At 40.9% G+C, this 15145-nt stretch overlaps 1 protein-coding gene across 3 annotated transcripts in view; it reads right to left on the bottom strand.

Annotated features, from left to right (window-relative positions):
* Window positions 1–15145, bottom strand: part of acss2 (acyl-CoA synthetase short chain family member 2) — a 59394-nt gene that overhangs the window by 12135 nt on the left and 32114 nt on the right. The window contains exons 8-12 of one of the 3 annotated variants that reach the window (XM_039800945.1): window positions 13038–13085; window positions 4345–4482; window positions 2783–2953; window positions 1737–1870; window positions 1468–1600 (exon numbers count right to left, since the gene is read on the bottom strand). In XM_039800945.1, the coding sequence (XP_039656879.1) occupies window positions 1468–1600; window positions 1737–1870; window positions 2783–2953; window positions 4345–4482; window positions 13038–13085 (624 nt within the window). The remainder of the gene's footprint in view (window positions 1–1467; window positions 1601–1736; window positions 1871–2782; window positions 2954–4344; window positions 4483–13037; window positions 13086–15145) is intronic. The other 2 variants (XM_039800946.1, XM_039800947.1) reach the window with 2 other exon arrangements.

Raw genomic sequence — 15145 nt, 5'->3', positions numbered from 1 at the left:
TTTGTTAAAGAGTAAGATCATTTTAGTTTAACATGAAACAGCCCCAAAGTCACCATCACCAAACCCACCAGACTCCATGTAAATAATCAGGACTTTTAGCGTGTATAGAGCCAGCATATCTCCACCAGACTCCATGTAAATAATCAGGACTTTTAGCGTGTATAGAGCCAGCATATTTCCACCAGACTCCATGTAAATAATCAGGACTTTTAGCGTGTATAGAGCCAGCATATTTCCACCAGACTCCATGTAAATAATCAGGACTTTTAGCGTGTATAGAGCCAGCATATTTCCAACAGACTCCATGTAAATAATCAGGACTTTTAGCGTGTATAGAGCCAGCATATCTCCACCAGACTCCATGTAAATAATCAGGACTTTTAGCGTGTATAGAGCCAGCATATTTCCAACAGACTCCATGTAAATAATCAGGACTTTTAGCGTGTATAGAGCCAGCATATCTCCACCAGACTCCATGTAAATAATCAGGACTTTTAGCGTGTATAGAGCCAGCATATCTCCACCAGACTCCATGTAAATAATCAGGACTTTTAGCGTGTATAGAGCCAGCATATCTCCACCAGACTCCATATAAATAATCAGGACTTTTAGCGTGTATAGAGCCAGCATATCTCCACCAGACTCCATATAAATAATCAGGACTTTTAGCGTGTATAGAGCCAGCATATCTCCACCAGACTCCATGTAAATAATCAGGACTTTTAGTGTGTATAGAGCCAGCATATCTCCACCAGACACCATGTAAATAATCAGGACTTTTAGTGTGTATAGAGCCAGCATATCTCCACCAGACACCATGTAAATAATCAGGACTTTTAGTGTGTATAGAGCCAGCATATCTCCACCAGACACCATGTAAATAATCAGGACGTTTAGCGTGTATAGAGCCAGCATATCTCCACCAGACACCATGTAAATAATCAGGACTTTTAGTGTGTATAGAGCCAGCATATCTCCACCAGACACCATGTAAATAATCAGGACTTTTAGCGTGTATAGAGCCAGCATATCTCCACATGTAAATGGGTGAATTAAGGATTTATTTTAACCAAACCAGAGTGGTGATTGTTGGAACAGTGGAAAGATGAACCAAGACGGCTTTTGATAGTTTTATTTAGTTTCTGTCCACTTTGAATGAAGTGGTGTTTTATGATGATAAAATGACTGTTTATTTACATGGAGTCTGGTGGAGTTTGGTGATGGTGATTTCGGGGCTGTTTCATGTTAAACTAAAAGGATCTTACTCTTTAAGAAAAAGGTCTATCTCTGTAGGGACCCTTTTCATTATGTTGTCAGACACTTAGAATAATAATCTGAGCCTGTCAGCAGCAGTCACTTAGACACAAAAACATAGAAAAACTGGGTCCAGGTTGAGAAAAAAAAACTAAGTTCCCTTTACTACAACTCAACTACAGGATGCCCCTCAGGGGATTTCGGATAACTCACAGTTTCTGTCTGCCAAAAGGTGTCGACAATCGGACATCTCTTCTCCCCCACCACACTGTAGTACCACTGCCAGGCCTCGGGGTTGATGGGCTCTCCCACCGTCCCCAAAACCTTCAGGGAGTCTCGCTTATACCTGCAGAGAAGAAGTGATTTACCACAGAAACCAATAGAAATGCCTACCTTGCATAAAAAAAGACAAACAAACATACAACAGCAATGACTAGCTTCACTGTCTAGAAGTTGGCTCGTGATGGTGAGAGACGACTCACTTCTGCACCGGCTCTCTGCCATACTTCATCAGCAGTCTGATGGCGGTGGGAGCGGTGTAGAACTTGGTCACCTGATATTTGTCCACAATCTCCCACATACGGCTCACATCCGGGTAGGTAGGCAGGCCCTCAAACTGAGACACACACACACACACACACACACACACACACACACACACACAGACAGACAGACACACACACACACACACACACACACACACACACACACACACACACACAGACACACAGAGACAGACACACACACACACACAGACAGACAGACAGACAGAACAGACAGACAGACAGACAGACAGACAGACAGACAGACAGACAGAACAGACACACACAACACACACACACACACACACACACACACAAGAGACACAGAGACAGAACACACACACACACACAGAGACAGACAGACACACACACACACACACACACACACACACACACACACACACACACACACACACACAGACAGACACACAGAGACACACACACACACACAGACAGACACACACACACACACACACACACACACAGACAGCCAGAGACACACACACACAGACAGACAGACAGAGACACACAGAGACACACACACAGACACACATACAGACACACACACACACATACAGACACACACACACACAGACAGACAGACACAGACACAGAGACACACACACACAGACAGACACACACACACACACACACGACACACACACACACAGACAGACACACACACACAGACAGACAGAGACACACAGACACACACAGACAGAGACACACACACACACACACAGACAGACAGACAGACAGACAGACAGACAGACAGACACACACACACACACACGCAACACACACACACACACACACAGACAGACAGACAGACAGACACAGTGGTGAGTGAGGGACAGACACAGAGCTGTAGCCGAGCTAAAACAACTTTTAATTAATTAACTTTATCGTTTATGAGGCAAATATAACGCCCATGCCAAAAAAACTGCCCCGATAATCGGACTATCCCCTAACGAGCCGGCACTCACCAGGACGCTGGTGGCCCCGTTGGCCAGCGGGCCGTAGGTGATGTAGGAGTGTCCGGTGATCCAACCGATGTCTGCCGTGCACCAGTACACGTCGCCGGGCTGGTAGTCAAACACCAGTTTGAAGGTGACGGCGGTGTAGAGCATGTAGCCGCTCAGAGTGTGGAGAACGCCCTGCAGACACGAGGGGAGAGGACGGCTTACTTTACTTTAGTTTATTTCACAGGGTGGTGGTGCAGTGGATAAGACATATGCTGGTGTGGGAGACCTTGAGAGACCTTGGTTCGATTCCCACTGCGATACATCAACCAATAACCCCTAGTTGCTCCAGAGATGTGTGACCTCTGACATATATACAGTACAGGCCAAAAGTTTGGACACACCTTCTCATTCAATGTGTTTCTTTATTTTCATGACTATTTACATTGTAGATTCTCACTGAAGGCATCAAAACTATGAATGAACACATATGGAATTATGTACTTAACAAAAAAAGTGTGAAATAACTGAAAACATGTCTTATATTTTAGATTCTTCAAAGTAGCCACCCTTTGCTTTTTTTGATAACTCTGCAAACCCTTGGTGTTCTCTCAATGAGCTTCATGAGGTAGTCACCTGAAATGGTTTTACCTTCACAGGTGTGCTTTGTCAGGGTTAATTAGTGGAAGTTTTTCCCTTATTAATAAAAAAGCAAAGGGTGGCTACTTTGAGGAATCTAAAATATAAGACATGTTTTCAGTTATTTCACACTTTTTTGTTAAGTACATAATTCCATATGTGTTCATTTATAGTTTTGATGCCTTCAGTGAGAATCTACAATGGAAATAGTCATGAAAATAAAAAGGAAACGCATTGAATGAGAAGGTGTGTCCAAACTTTTGGTCTGTACTATAACAATTGTAAGTCACTTTGGATAAAAGCGTCAGCTAAATGACATGTAATGTAATGTAATTTCGATCACATAGATACACAACATCACATACATAACATAAATGGTAAAAATAAAAATTAAACTAATTCATACCGTGTCATCTTAACTCGTTGTAATCAATACTGACCTTAAAGGTTATTACACCTAGCCTTTTTATATTCTATTTCATTTATATTTTGTTCTTAAGTCCCTCAGAATCTTATTAAATGCATTATTATTAATTTCTGTATGTTATATACATATTACATATTAACACACATGCATGCAGAAGATATAAAACCAAACACATTCACATTCATATACACATTGCCATACATGCATCACTTTTATATTTATTAAGGTCCGTTTGATCGTTAGGAAAGATCATCTTTATAAGTCACAGATGGGAATTGACGTAACAGAAAGCCCAAAAATACTCGTGATGCTCCAACATGAAATTAAAATCAGATGGACACCACTAGGATTATAAATGTAAGTCGCATTTAGAAACAGTTTCTGACTTTTCTTTTCAAAACTGAATTACTATTTTTTTTACATTTTCATCTGTATTCGTTTGTGTGTGTGTGTGTGTGTGCGTGTGTGTGTGTGGAGGGGGGTGTGTGTGTGAGTGTGTGTATGAGTGTGTGTGTTCTACCTTTGGTTTGCCAGTTGAGCCGCTGGTGTAGAGGATGAAGAGAGGATCTTCAGACTCGCACCACTCTGGTTCACACTCGTCTGACGCTCCACGGACCAGAGTGTGCCAACACAAGTCCACCTCAGGGTTCCACGGGACCTGAAAACACACACACACACACACACACACACACACACACACACACAAAAAAAAAAAAAAAAAAAAAAAAAAAAAAAAAAAAAAAAAAAAAAAAAAAAAAAAAAAAAAAAAAAAAAAAGAACACACACACAAAGAGACACACACACACACACACACACACACACACACACACAGACACACACACAGACAGAGACACACACACAAAGAGACACACACAGACAGAGACACACACACACACACACAGACACACACACAGACAGACAGAGACACACACACACACACACAGACAGAGACACACACACACACACACACACACAGACATACACACACAGAGACACACACAGAGACAGAGACACAGACAGAGAGACACACACACACACACACACACACACACACACACACACACACACACACAGAGACACACACACACACACACACACAGACAGACAGACACACACAAGATACGCATGCACACACACACAGACACAAACAGACAGAAATTAACCCACAAATTTCCCAAGTTATCAATAGCTGTCAATCAGTCGCTAAACATTAAAAACACAAACGTCTCTACAATCTAAAAACACCAAAGTGAAAGGAAGTTATTTAGTGAGGAGTGAGGAGAAAAAGTGTAGCTCTGAGTGAGAGTGAATGAAGAAATAAAGAGTTGTTATGAAAGTTTTCTCTTCCCGCCGAAATTAAATAGGATTACAATATGAAGTGAGATGTTTAAATAGTTGAAGAAATAATGGGGGGGTGGGATTTCTGTTAGACACAAAGCCTGAAAATCTTACATAAAGATAAAAGGGGGAGAGAGATAAAGAAAGTTTGACGGTTAAAAAAGAAAAAAAACAGACAGAAACATTTAGTGATGAAATAAATCATGACTCCGCAAAACCTTTCCAGTTACTTAAAGTGCTCTGCAACAATCTCATTTGCCTCAATGTGCCAAAAACATTCAATCTCAGAAAATCAAGCGAGCTAAACCAACCCAGATCTGATGTCCACCCGACATCAGTAGGGCTGCTCCCTCTTAGTCGACTAATCGGTCGTTTTGGTCTTAGTCAACTTAGATCTCTTTAGTCCATTAGTCATGTTTGATGCTTTTTTTCATGCTGAATGACTTATTTTCCAAGAAATGTACGAGCTCATCTCTGGTAAACACAAGAATTAAAGTGCATGACTCTTTGCGGAGAAACTCAGATTTACAGATCTGTCGATTAAATCAACTAATCGATTAGTCGGTACAACTGAATGAGTGCTAGTCGACTAAGAATTTCTTCAATCGAGCACAGCCCTAGACATCGTACACACAGAAATACATCTCCCACAATGCCGTGTTCTTGTTGAGCCGACATCGTGTTAAAGATAATACCACGTTAGCAACAGACATCTTTCCTACATGTTCATATTTTTATAAACAATCATTTTAATTAGAGCTGGGCAATATATATTATATCGATATCGCGATATGGTTTTAGAGGCTGCATTACAGTAAAGTGATGTACTTTTCTGAACTTACCAGACTGTTGTAACTGTTCTATTATTCACCTTTACCCACTTAGTCGTTATATCCACATTACTGATGATTATTTATCAAAAATCTCATTGTGTTAATATTTTGTGAAAGCACCAATAGTCAACACTACAATATTGTTGTGGTATCGTTATCGAGGCATTTGGTCAAAAATATCGTGATATTTCATATTCTCCATATCGCCCAGCCCTAATTTTAATGAATTACAAACCAGAGAAAAGAAGTGATTGTTAGTTGGAGTCACAGTCTTATCTTTAAGTCGTTACGAGCTGAAGCGTATGTGCACGAGGAGAGAAAAACGGAAAGAGGAAAAGTACACAGATTGAGATAATAAGAAACAACACAGGTCTGTATTTATATTTATATACTATACAACTAAGTAACAGAGAAAGAATCAGGGGTCTGTTTGTATCCGCATCTGGACAAAATACAAAAAGGAGGAACTTACAAGTTTTTTACAAACTAAAAGAGTGTTTTTAGACACAAATCTATTTCATTATAATAATAATTTAAGTGTGATACAAAAAGAAAAGCCGGTCAGTTATTTTGACCCATTTTCCAAAATTTCTATTTCAGCAATTTTAGTTTCTTTTTCAACCAAAATTGTCCCAAAAACGTACGTGGTTGTTTCCCTACAACGCTCTTCACGAGTAAAATAAACAATCAGTTCACTACTTTGATTGAATTTGGGTGTTTTATTAAATTTGATAGCATTTAAAAAAAAAAAAAAAAAGTAAAATAATTTTGAAAAAATTGACAAAAATGTCTTAAAAAACGACAAAATGTTGGGAGAAAAACGACAAAAAACTTCCTTTTTTAAAAGCGTAGAAATGAGGGACAAAAACGTCAGGAAAAGTGTCGAAAAAGACGACCAAAATGTTGGAAAAAAAAAACCCATAAAAACAAAACGTTGACGGGAAGACAACACAAGGGTTAAAAAATAACGCATGAAATGGAGTGAGGGCTGAAATCAATATTAGGATATTAAAAAGAATATTTTTTGATAGCGATGTGTATCATAACTTGACAAATATCTGCAGAAATCACTGAATAATCTTTAATAAATGATTTTCAATGCAATGCAAGTTTAGAATCGTAAACTTAGGCACGGACGAGTAGTGCAAAGTGCTCCAGTGTGAGATGGTTTAAGTGTTTTTAAAGTTTTTTGAGGCATAAAACTGGCTGAACGAGACTTTAAGGACAATTCCGGCGCAAAACGACCCTAGTGGTTAATAACAGATGTGTGTTCCCACTCTGTCGTTCTCTGGGACATGATTTCATGCTAATTGAATGTGTTTGTAGCTTGAAACAAGCTAGCGCGGACCGCTGATTAGCTTACAACGCTAGTATTCAGGGCACAGGGAAAGTACAAATAAATCGCTATTTTATACCACTAAAAGGCTCAAAATATCACCACACTTCCACGGTAGCATAATGAGGGTCCCTACATGTAAACAGAAGCATCGAGAACTTTGTAAGTGTACAGACAAGTTTATTAAAAAGATAGTTTAGGACGACAGGAGCTCCCAAGACGGCGGCCGCTTGAATACGAGAACGCGACTGACTTTATAATCTATCTTTTAAATAAACTGTCTGTACACTTACAAAGTTCTTATCATTAATGCTTCTGTTTACATTTGTGGTGATATTTTGATTTTAGTGGTATGAATAGCGATTTATTTTTACTTTCCCTGTGCCTCGAAAACTAATCAGCGGTCCGCGCTAGCTTCTTTCAAGCTACAAACACATTCGATTAGCATGAAATCATGTCCCAGAGGACGACAGAGTGGGTACACACATCTGTTATTAACCACTAGGTTCGTTTTGCTCCGAAATTGTCCTTTAAGCTGCATCCCATAGCCCTTAAATTGCCTCCTCGACTCCTCCACTTGCCTCCCTTCCTCGTGTCTCAGTCCCTTTCAAAAAAAGCAACCAAAATGTTGAAAAAAGCGACAGCAACTTTGAACAGGAACAAAAACTTTGGGGGGAAAAAGCAACAAAAAGGTCAAAATAACTTCAAAAAACTTGAATAACTTATTTTTTTTTAAATGCCACCTTGAGAAGCCATGAAGTAGTGACGCTGGGAGCAGGGACATCTATTAAGAGCGCCTTTTTTCTTAATTTAAATATAGATATTTGACGCCAGCTCATCGCCTGGTCTGGAACAGACCTTGATTAAGTCACACAAGGAAATCATCATACGGACAGTGAGCGTTCAAAAAATACTTATTACATGCTAGCTGAATTAATACCAAAAACATGCTGCTGGCAGAAAAATGGGGCCTTCAGAAAGGGTTTAAACTTGCAGAAATCAAAAAACCAAAAATGAAATCCTGGCGAGAAACAACAGCAGACCGCTGATTCTTCCTGGGGTGTAAGTGGAGGAGAGAAGGGTTACGTTAGTGAGAAGACAGCAGCTCATTCGGGGCTCTGCCCGAGTAACGAGGTCAGAAGTGTAAGGCTATGTTCACATGTGGCGTCTTTTTGACTAGAGCGCTTAGTAGTAAAAATGTATAAATAAATAAATAAGCTGGTCTAAGTCTTTTGTAGCTATAACAACAGCTACTGCTACAGTATCCTAGAGCGCTATGTGGAGCGGTGCTAACTTTAGATAAGACAAAGAGGTGGAGCGAGCTAGAGAAAGAACAGAGAGAGAGAGAGAGAGAGAGAGAGAGAGAGAAGAGAGAGAGCAAGAGAGAGAGAGAGAGAGAGAGAGATAGGGGCTAACGTTAGATAAAACAAAGCGGTGGAGAGAGAAAGAACAGAGAGAGAGAGAGAGAGAGAGAACAGAGAGAGAACAGAGAGAGAGAGAGAGAGAGAGAGAGAGAAACAGAGAGACGGAGAGAGAGAGAGAGAGAACAAAGAGGAGAGAGAGAGAACAGAGAGAGAGAGAGAGAGAGAGAGAACAGAGAACAGAGAGAGAGAGAAACAGAGAGAGAACAGAGAGAGAGAGAGAGAGAGAGAACAGAGAGAGAACAGAGAGAGAGAGACAGAGAGAGAGAGAGAGAGAGAACAAGAGAGAGAGAGAGAGAGAGAGACAGAGAGAAGAGAGAGAGAGAACAGAGAGAGAGAGAGAGAGAGAGAGAGAACAGAGAGAGAGAGACAGAGAGAGAGAGAGAGAGAGAACAGAGAGAGAGAGAGAGAGAGAGAGAACAGAGAGAGAACAGAGAGAGAGAGAGAGACAGAGAGAGAGAACAGAGAGAACAGAGAGAGAACAGAGAGAGAGAGAAGAGAGAGAGAGAGAACAGAGAGAGAGAGAGAGAGAGAGAAACAGAGAGAGAACAGAGAGAGAGAGAGAGAGAGAGAGAGAGAGAGAGAGAGAGAGAAGAGAGAGAGAACAGAGAGAGAAGAGAGAGAGCAGAGAAGAGAGACAGAGAGAGAAAAAGAGAGAGAGAACAGAGAGAGAGAGAGAGAGAGAGAGAGACAGAGAGAGACAGAGAGAAGAGAGAGAGAGAGAGAGAGAGAGAAACAGACAGAGAACAGAGAGAGAGAGAGAACAGAGAGAGAGAGAGAGAGAGAGAAACAGAGAGAGAGAGAGAGAAACAGAGAGAGAGCAGAGAGAGAACAGAGAGAGAGGAACAGAGAGAGAGAGAGAGAGAGAGAACAGAGAGAGAGAGAGAACAGAGAGAACAGAGAGAGAGAGAGAGAACAGAGAGAGAACAGAGAGAGAGAAGAGAGAGAACAGAGAGAGAGAACAGAGAGAGAACAGAGAGAGAGAGCGAGAGAACAGAGAGAGAACAGAGAGAGAGAGAGAGAGAACAGAGAGAGAGAGAGAACAGAGAGAGAACAGAGAGAGAGAGAGAAAAGAGAGAGAGAGAACAGAGAGAGAGAGAGAGAGAGAGAGAACAGAGAGAGAACAGAGAGAGAACAGAGAGAGAGAGGGAGAGACAGAAAGCCATCGGGCTCTGCCCGAAAATCCAGGCCGAGAAGGTGTAAGGCTAACACATGAGTTGACAGAAAAGAAAAAAGAAAAGAAAAAAAAAAGGAAGAAAAAAAGAGCACAAGAACCAGAGCAGGAGAGAGGAACAGAGAGAGAAAGAGAGTGGAGAGGAGAGAAAGAAAAGAGAGAGAAAAGAGAGAAAAGAAAAAAAGAGAGAACAGAGAGAGAGAGAGAGAGAGAGAGAGAGGAAGAGAGAAAGAGAGAGTGGAGGAGAGGAAAGAAGAGAGAGAGAGAGAGAGAGAGAGAAAAGAGAGAGAAGAAGAGAACAGAGAGAGAGAGAGAGAGAGAGAGAGAACAGAGAGAACAGAGAGAGAGAGAACAGAGAGAGGAAGAGAGAGAGAGAGAACAGAGAGAGAACAGAGAGAGAAAGAGAGAGAGAGAGAGAGAACAGAGAGAACAGAGAGAGAGAGAGAGAAGAGAGAACAGAGAGAGAGAAGAACAGAGAGAGAACAGAGAGAGAGAGAGAGAGAGAGAGAAAAGAGAGAAGAGAGGAACAGAGAGAGAGAAAGAGAGAGAGAGACAGAGAGAGAGAAAAGAGAGAGAAAGAGAGAGAACAGAGAGAGAAGAGAGAGAGAGAGAGAGAGAGAAGAGAGAGAGAGAAAGAGAGAGAGAAAAGAGAGAGAGAAGAACAGAGAGAGAGAAAGAGAGAAGGGAGAGAGAAAACAAGAGAGAGAAAGAGAGAGAAGACAAGAGAGAGAGAGAGAGAGAGAGAAAAGAGAGAAGAGAGAAAGAGAGAAAGAGAGAAAAAACGAGAGAGAGAGAGAAGAGAGAGAGAGAGAGAACAGAGAGAGAGAGAACAGAGAGAGAGAGAGAGAACAGAGAGAGAGAGAGAACAGAGAGAGAGAGAGAAGGGGAGAGAGAGAGAGAACAGAGAGAGAGAGAGAGAGAACCAGAGAGAGAGAGAGAGAGAGAGAGAGAGAGAACAGAGAGAGAGAGAGAGAGAGAGGGAGAGAGAGAGAACAGAGAGAGAGAGAGAACAGAGAGAGAGAGAGAGAACAGAGAGAGAGAGAGAGAACAGAGAGAGAGAGAGAGAGAACAGAGAGAGAGAGAGGTGCTAATGCTAACGTTAGATAAAACAAAGTGAGTTCCCTGTACCGGGAACTCTCTGCGCTCCGACTCCATTTTTTTCTTGTTGTCATGGAAACGACAGGTCTGGCTACGCTGCTTGTCATTGGTATCAATACAATTGTTGTGAATTTTCATGTTCACATGTACTCTGAACCGTCAGAAATCACAGGAAAAACAAACTGCTGTTGGGTAAAAACAATAAATCAGCAAGAATAGTTTTCTTAAATGATATCAGTTAAAAACATTTACAGAATTATAGATTTAACCATTGTGTTGTCTTCCTGCCGACAATGTCCTCTCGGGTCAAAAATAGAACATTATGTCAAAAACACTTTTTTCCATTTATTTCTATGACTTTGACACTTTTTCGTCAATTTTTTGGACCCTTTTTTTATGTTTGTGTCTTTTTTGTCATGTTTTTTGTCCCTTTTTTTTAGACTTTTTTTAAATGTATTGGTCCCTTTTTTGGAAATTGTTTTCCAATGTATTTGTCCCTTTTTTGACTTTTTTTTCAATGTTTCTGTCCCTTTTTTGGAAATTTTTAAAAAAATGTATTGGTCCCTTTTTTGGAAATTGTTTTCCAATGTATTTGTCCCTTTTTTTTTTTTTTTTGACATTTTTGTCATGTTTTTGTCAACGTTTGACACATTTTGTCACTACCACCAACTTCTAACCACTATAGTTTTACATTTTTTTTTTTGGAATTCATGACCAATAAACCTTGTTTATATGAACTTATACCTACTTTTTGAGTTAAAAAAGCTAAAATTATGAATTATTTTGACTAAAATTAGAGGAACGTGGGGCACCTGGATAGCTCACCTGGTTGAGCTTGCGCCAGGTCAAACGTTATAAAAGTGAATAAAGCACATTAAGTTCAATGAAAGTAGTTATCATTAATTGTGCTTGTGAAGAGCGTTGAAGGGACCCATTCATGTTATTTTGGGTAATTTGGTTAAATTTCTGATATAGAGATTTTGAAAACGGTGTCAAATTTGACCCGAGGGGAACCCGGATAGCTCAGTTGGTAGAGCAGGCGCCCATATATAGAGGTTTACTCCTCGCCGCGGTGGGCCGCATGTACGACTCCAACCTGTGGCCCATTGCTGCATGTCATTCCTCTCTCTCTCTCTCCCCTTTCATTTCTTCAGCTGTCCTGTTGAATAAAGGCTAAAAATGCCCCATAATAGATTTTAAAGCTCCCAAAATACACCATATTTTAGTTGTACTGCACATTGCTGCAGCTCCTCTTTTCACCCTGTATTCAGGTCTCTGTTTCAGCTACAGAGTGAGACATCTTTTCTTCTGTACTATCTTTGTTTGTAGTCGCACATGCTCAGTAGCTAGGTAAGGATCATGTCAGCTAGCTCCATAGACAGTAAAAGAAAGGCTGTTTCTCCGACTTCAGTCAGTTCCAAGGCAGGATCAGCTGGGAGACTTCTTCTAAACCAGGGAGCACATGGAAGTAGTTCTTCTGGAGATTATGGTGAACTTGTGTGTTGTAGCAGTGCTTTGCCATTGAGAACGAGGTAGCATGCTAGCGCTAGCATGCAAACGGTTGCGGTTAGCCAGCTCGTTTCGGCGAGTGACGTAGTAAGCCGTGCAGATTTTGACCAGCTCACCGGGAGACTGAAGGCAGGACACATTCAGAAACCAGATCTCACTCAAAGAGATAAATTGGATGTTTTCCAAGTTTGTATGTGTGTGGAAGCACCACAGACCCAAAATAACACCCCAAATCCCAGAAAAAAGTGATTTTTTCATAATGTGGGCACTTAAAAAAATAATAAAAAAATTGACCCGAGGATAACATGAGGGTTAAAGCACCACAAGTCATGAAAGACAACACAATAAATGCCCCTAAAATAATAAATGTTTATGTTTATTGTTTTTACCCGTGCAGCGGTCATGTGAAAAGTCTGCTGGTGGGGTGACATATTCCTTTTTAAAAAGCCAAAACAGAAAAGGTGTTATGGAGGTTTTAGTGGAGGGAGGAGGGAATGAAAATACCTGCGGGACAGGACGCGTTTTCTTTACTCTCCCTGTCTGTTTCTCCTGCTGGACGGGAGGGGAGGAGATGAGGAAGAGGAAGGGGAAGAGGAGGAGGAGAAGTTAACGAGGGAGAGTGGTCATTTAAAAACAAAACAAATTAAAAGAACACAAAATTAAAAGAAAAACAGGGTCCACAAGGTCACCTCGAGTTGAGAAATTACAGGACGTTTTAGGAGCTTTTCCAGAGATTGATTTTGTAAAAAAGAAACGCTAAATGTGGAGCTACGAAGATCCACAACAACAACACACAAACAACAGCCGAGGAGGAGTCAGTAACAGTGCATGTCGGGGAGATGCATCCGCCCGTCTCTAATGGTGCGTTCTTTTTGTCTTGTAATCGCGACTAGTAGCTCGAGTGTGAAAAACGAATAACCGCGGGTAGGCTACTGCTCTGCTTTCTGCTCAAGACTCGGCTTAAAGCCGTTGTTGTCCTATAGAAACCAAGCGTCTCTAGCCAATTTCAGCTGCACAAGCTAAAAAAATAACTAATCAGGCGGTATTTAACTCATAATAAGACTGTAGGGACATGCCTATAGGTAGCAGTATACAGCACTATGTTTAACTCCTAATAAGACTGTAGGGACATGCCTATAGGTAGCAGTATACAGCGCTATGTTTAACTCCTAATAAGACTGTAGAGACATGCCTATAGGTAGCAGTATACAACGCTATGTTTAACTCCTAATAAGACTGTAGAGACATGCCTATAGGTAGCAGTATACAGCGCTATGTTTAACTCCTAATAAGACTGTAGAGACATGCCTATAGGTAGCAGTATACAGCTATGTTTAACTCCTAATAAGACTGTAGAGACATACCTATAGGTAGCAGTATACAGCTATGTTTAACTCCTAATAAGACTGTAGGGACATGCCTATAGGTAGCAGTATACAGCGCTATGTTTAAACCTCCTAATAAGACTGTAGAGACATGCCTATAGGTAGCAGTATACAGCGCCATGTTTAACTCCTAATAAGACTGTAGAGACATGCCTATAGGTAGGTATATAGCGCTATGTTTAACTCCTAATAAGACTGTAGAGACATACCTATAGGTAGCAGTATACAACGCTATGTTTAACTCCTAATAAGACTGTAGAGACATGCCTATAGGTAGCAGTATACAGCGCTATGTTTAACTCCTAATAAGACTGTAGAGACATGTCTATAGGTAGCAGTATACAGCGCTATGTTTAACTCCTAATAAGACTGTAGTGACATGCCTATAGGTAGCAGTATACAGCGCTATGTTTAACTCCTAATAAGACTGTAGAGACATGCCTATAGGTAGCAGTATACAGCGCTATGTTTAACTCCTAATAAGACTGTAGAGACATGCCTATAGGTAGCAGTATACAGCGCTATGTTTAACTCCTAATAAGACTGTAGAGACATGCCTATAGGTAGCAGTATACAGCGCTATGTGTACCACTTCTTCATTTGGTTACAACGACGACAAAAGTGCTTAAAATTGTAGAAAACCACAATGTTTACTACGTGTGATGCACGACGTAGCCATCTTTGAAAGTGAGCTCGGGGTCCTCTGAGTTCAGACGACTTGACGAGTCGTATATATACGACCTTGGGGGGGGCGGGTTTTTTTTGCAACTTCCGGTTCGTAACTCCGGAAAACGACTCGTAGATCGACTTCGGTGGACAAAAAGAACGCACCATAACTTTATCAACATGACTGATGGAGAGAAATAGAAATAAAACATTTAAAGGATAAGGATGGCTTGACTCTGTATTTGTCTTATTGTCAACAAATCCCACGACGAGGCGAGTGGTGGGAATCACAGGGTACCTAACGTATCGTATCGTGATATCATCGGTATCCCGATACCGATAATATCACGATACGCAATCCTGTGATCATCAATGTTGCGAGACAATCCTATGATGATAAATCATGATATCAGTCTAACGATGATTACTTAATGACCGTAAAAAGGTTAAGTGCAGGTGTTCTCTCTTTATATAAGTTTTTCAGTCTTTTTCAACTATGGAGCAACTCTGGCTCTGGCTCTTCCTCTTCGGCTCTTTAACTTATGTTGAAGTTTCCCTCGT

The sequence above is a fragment of the Perca fluviatilis genome, chromosome 5 (genome assembly GCF_010015445.1).
Source record: "Perca fluviatilis chromosome 5, GENO_Pfluv_1.0, whole genome shotgun sequence".
Taxonomy (NCBI): Eukaryota; Metazoa; Chordata; class Actinopteri; order Perciformes; family Percidae; genus Perca; species Perca fluviatilis.
Note: the sequence above shows the minus strand (reverse complement) of the source record. Positions and strands in the feature narration are given on the sequence as shown.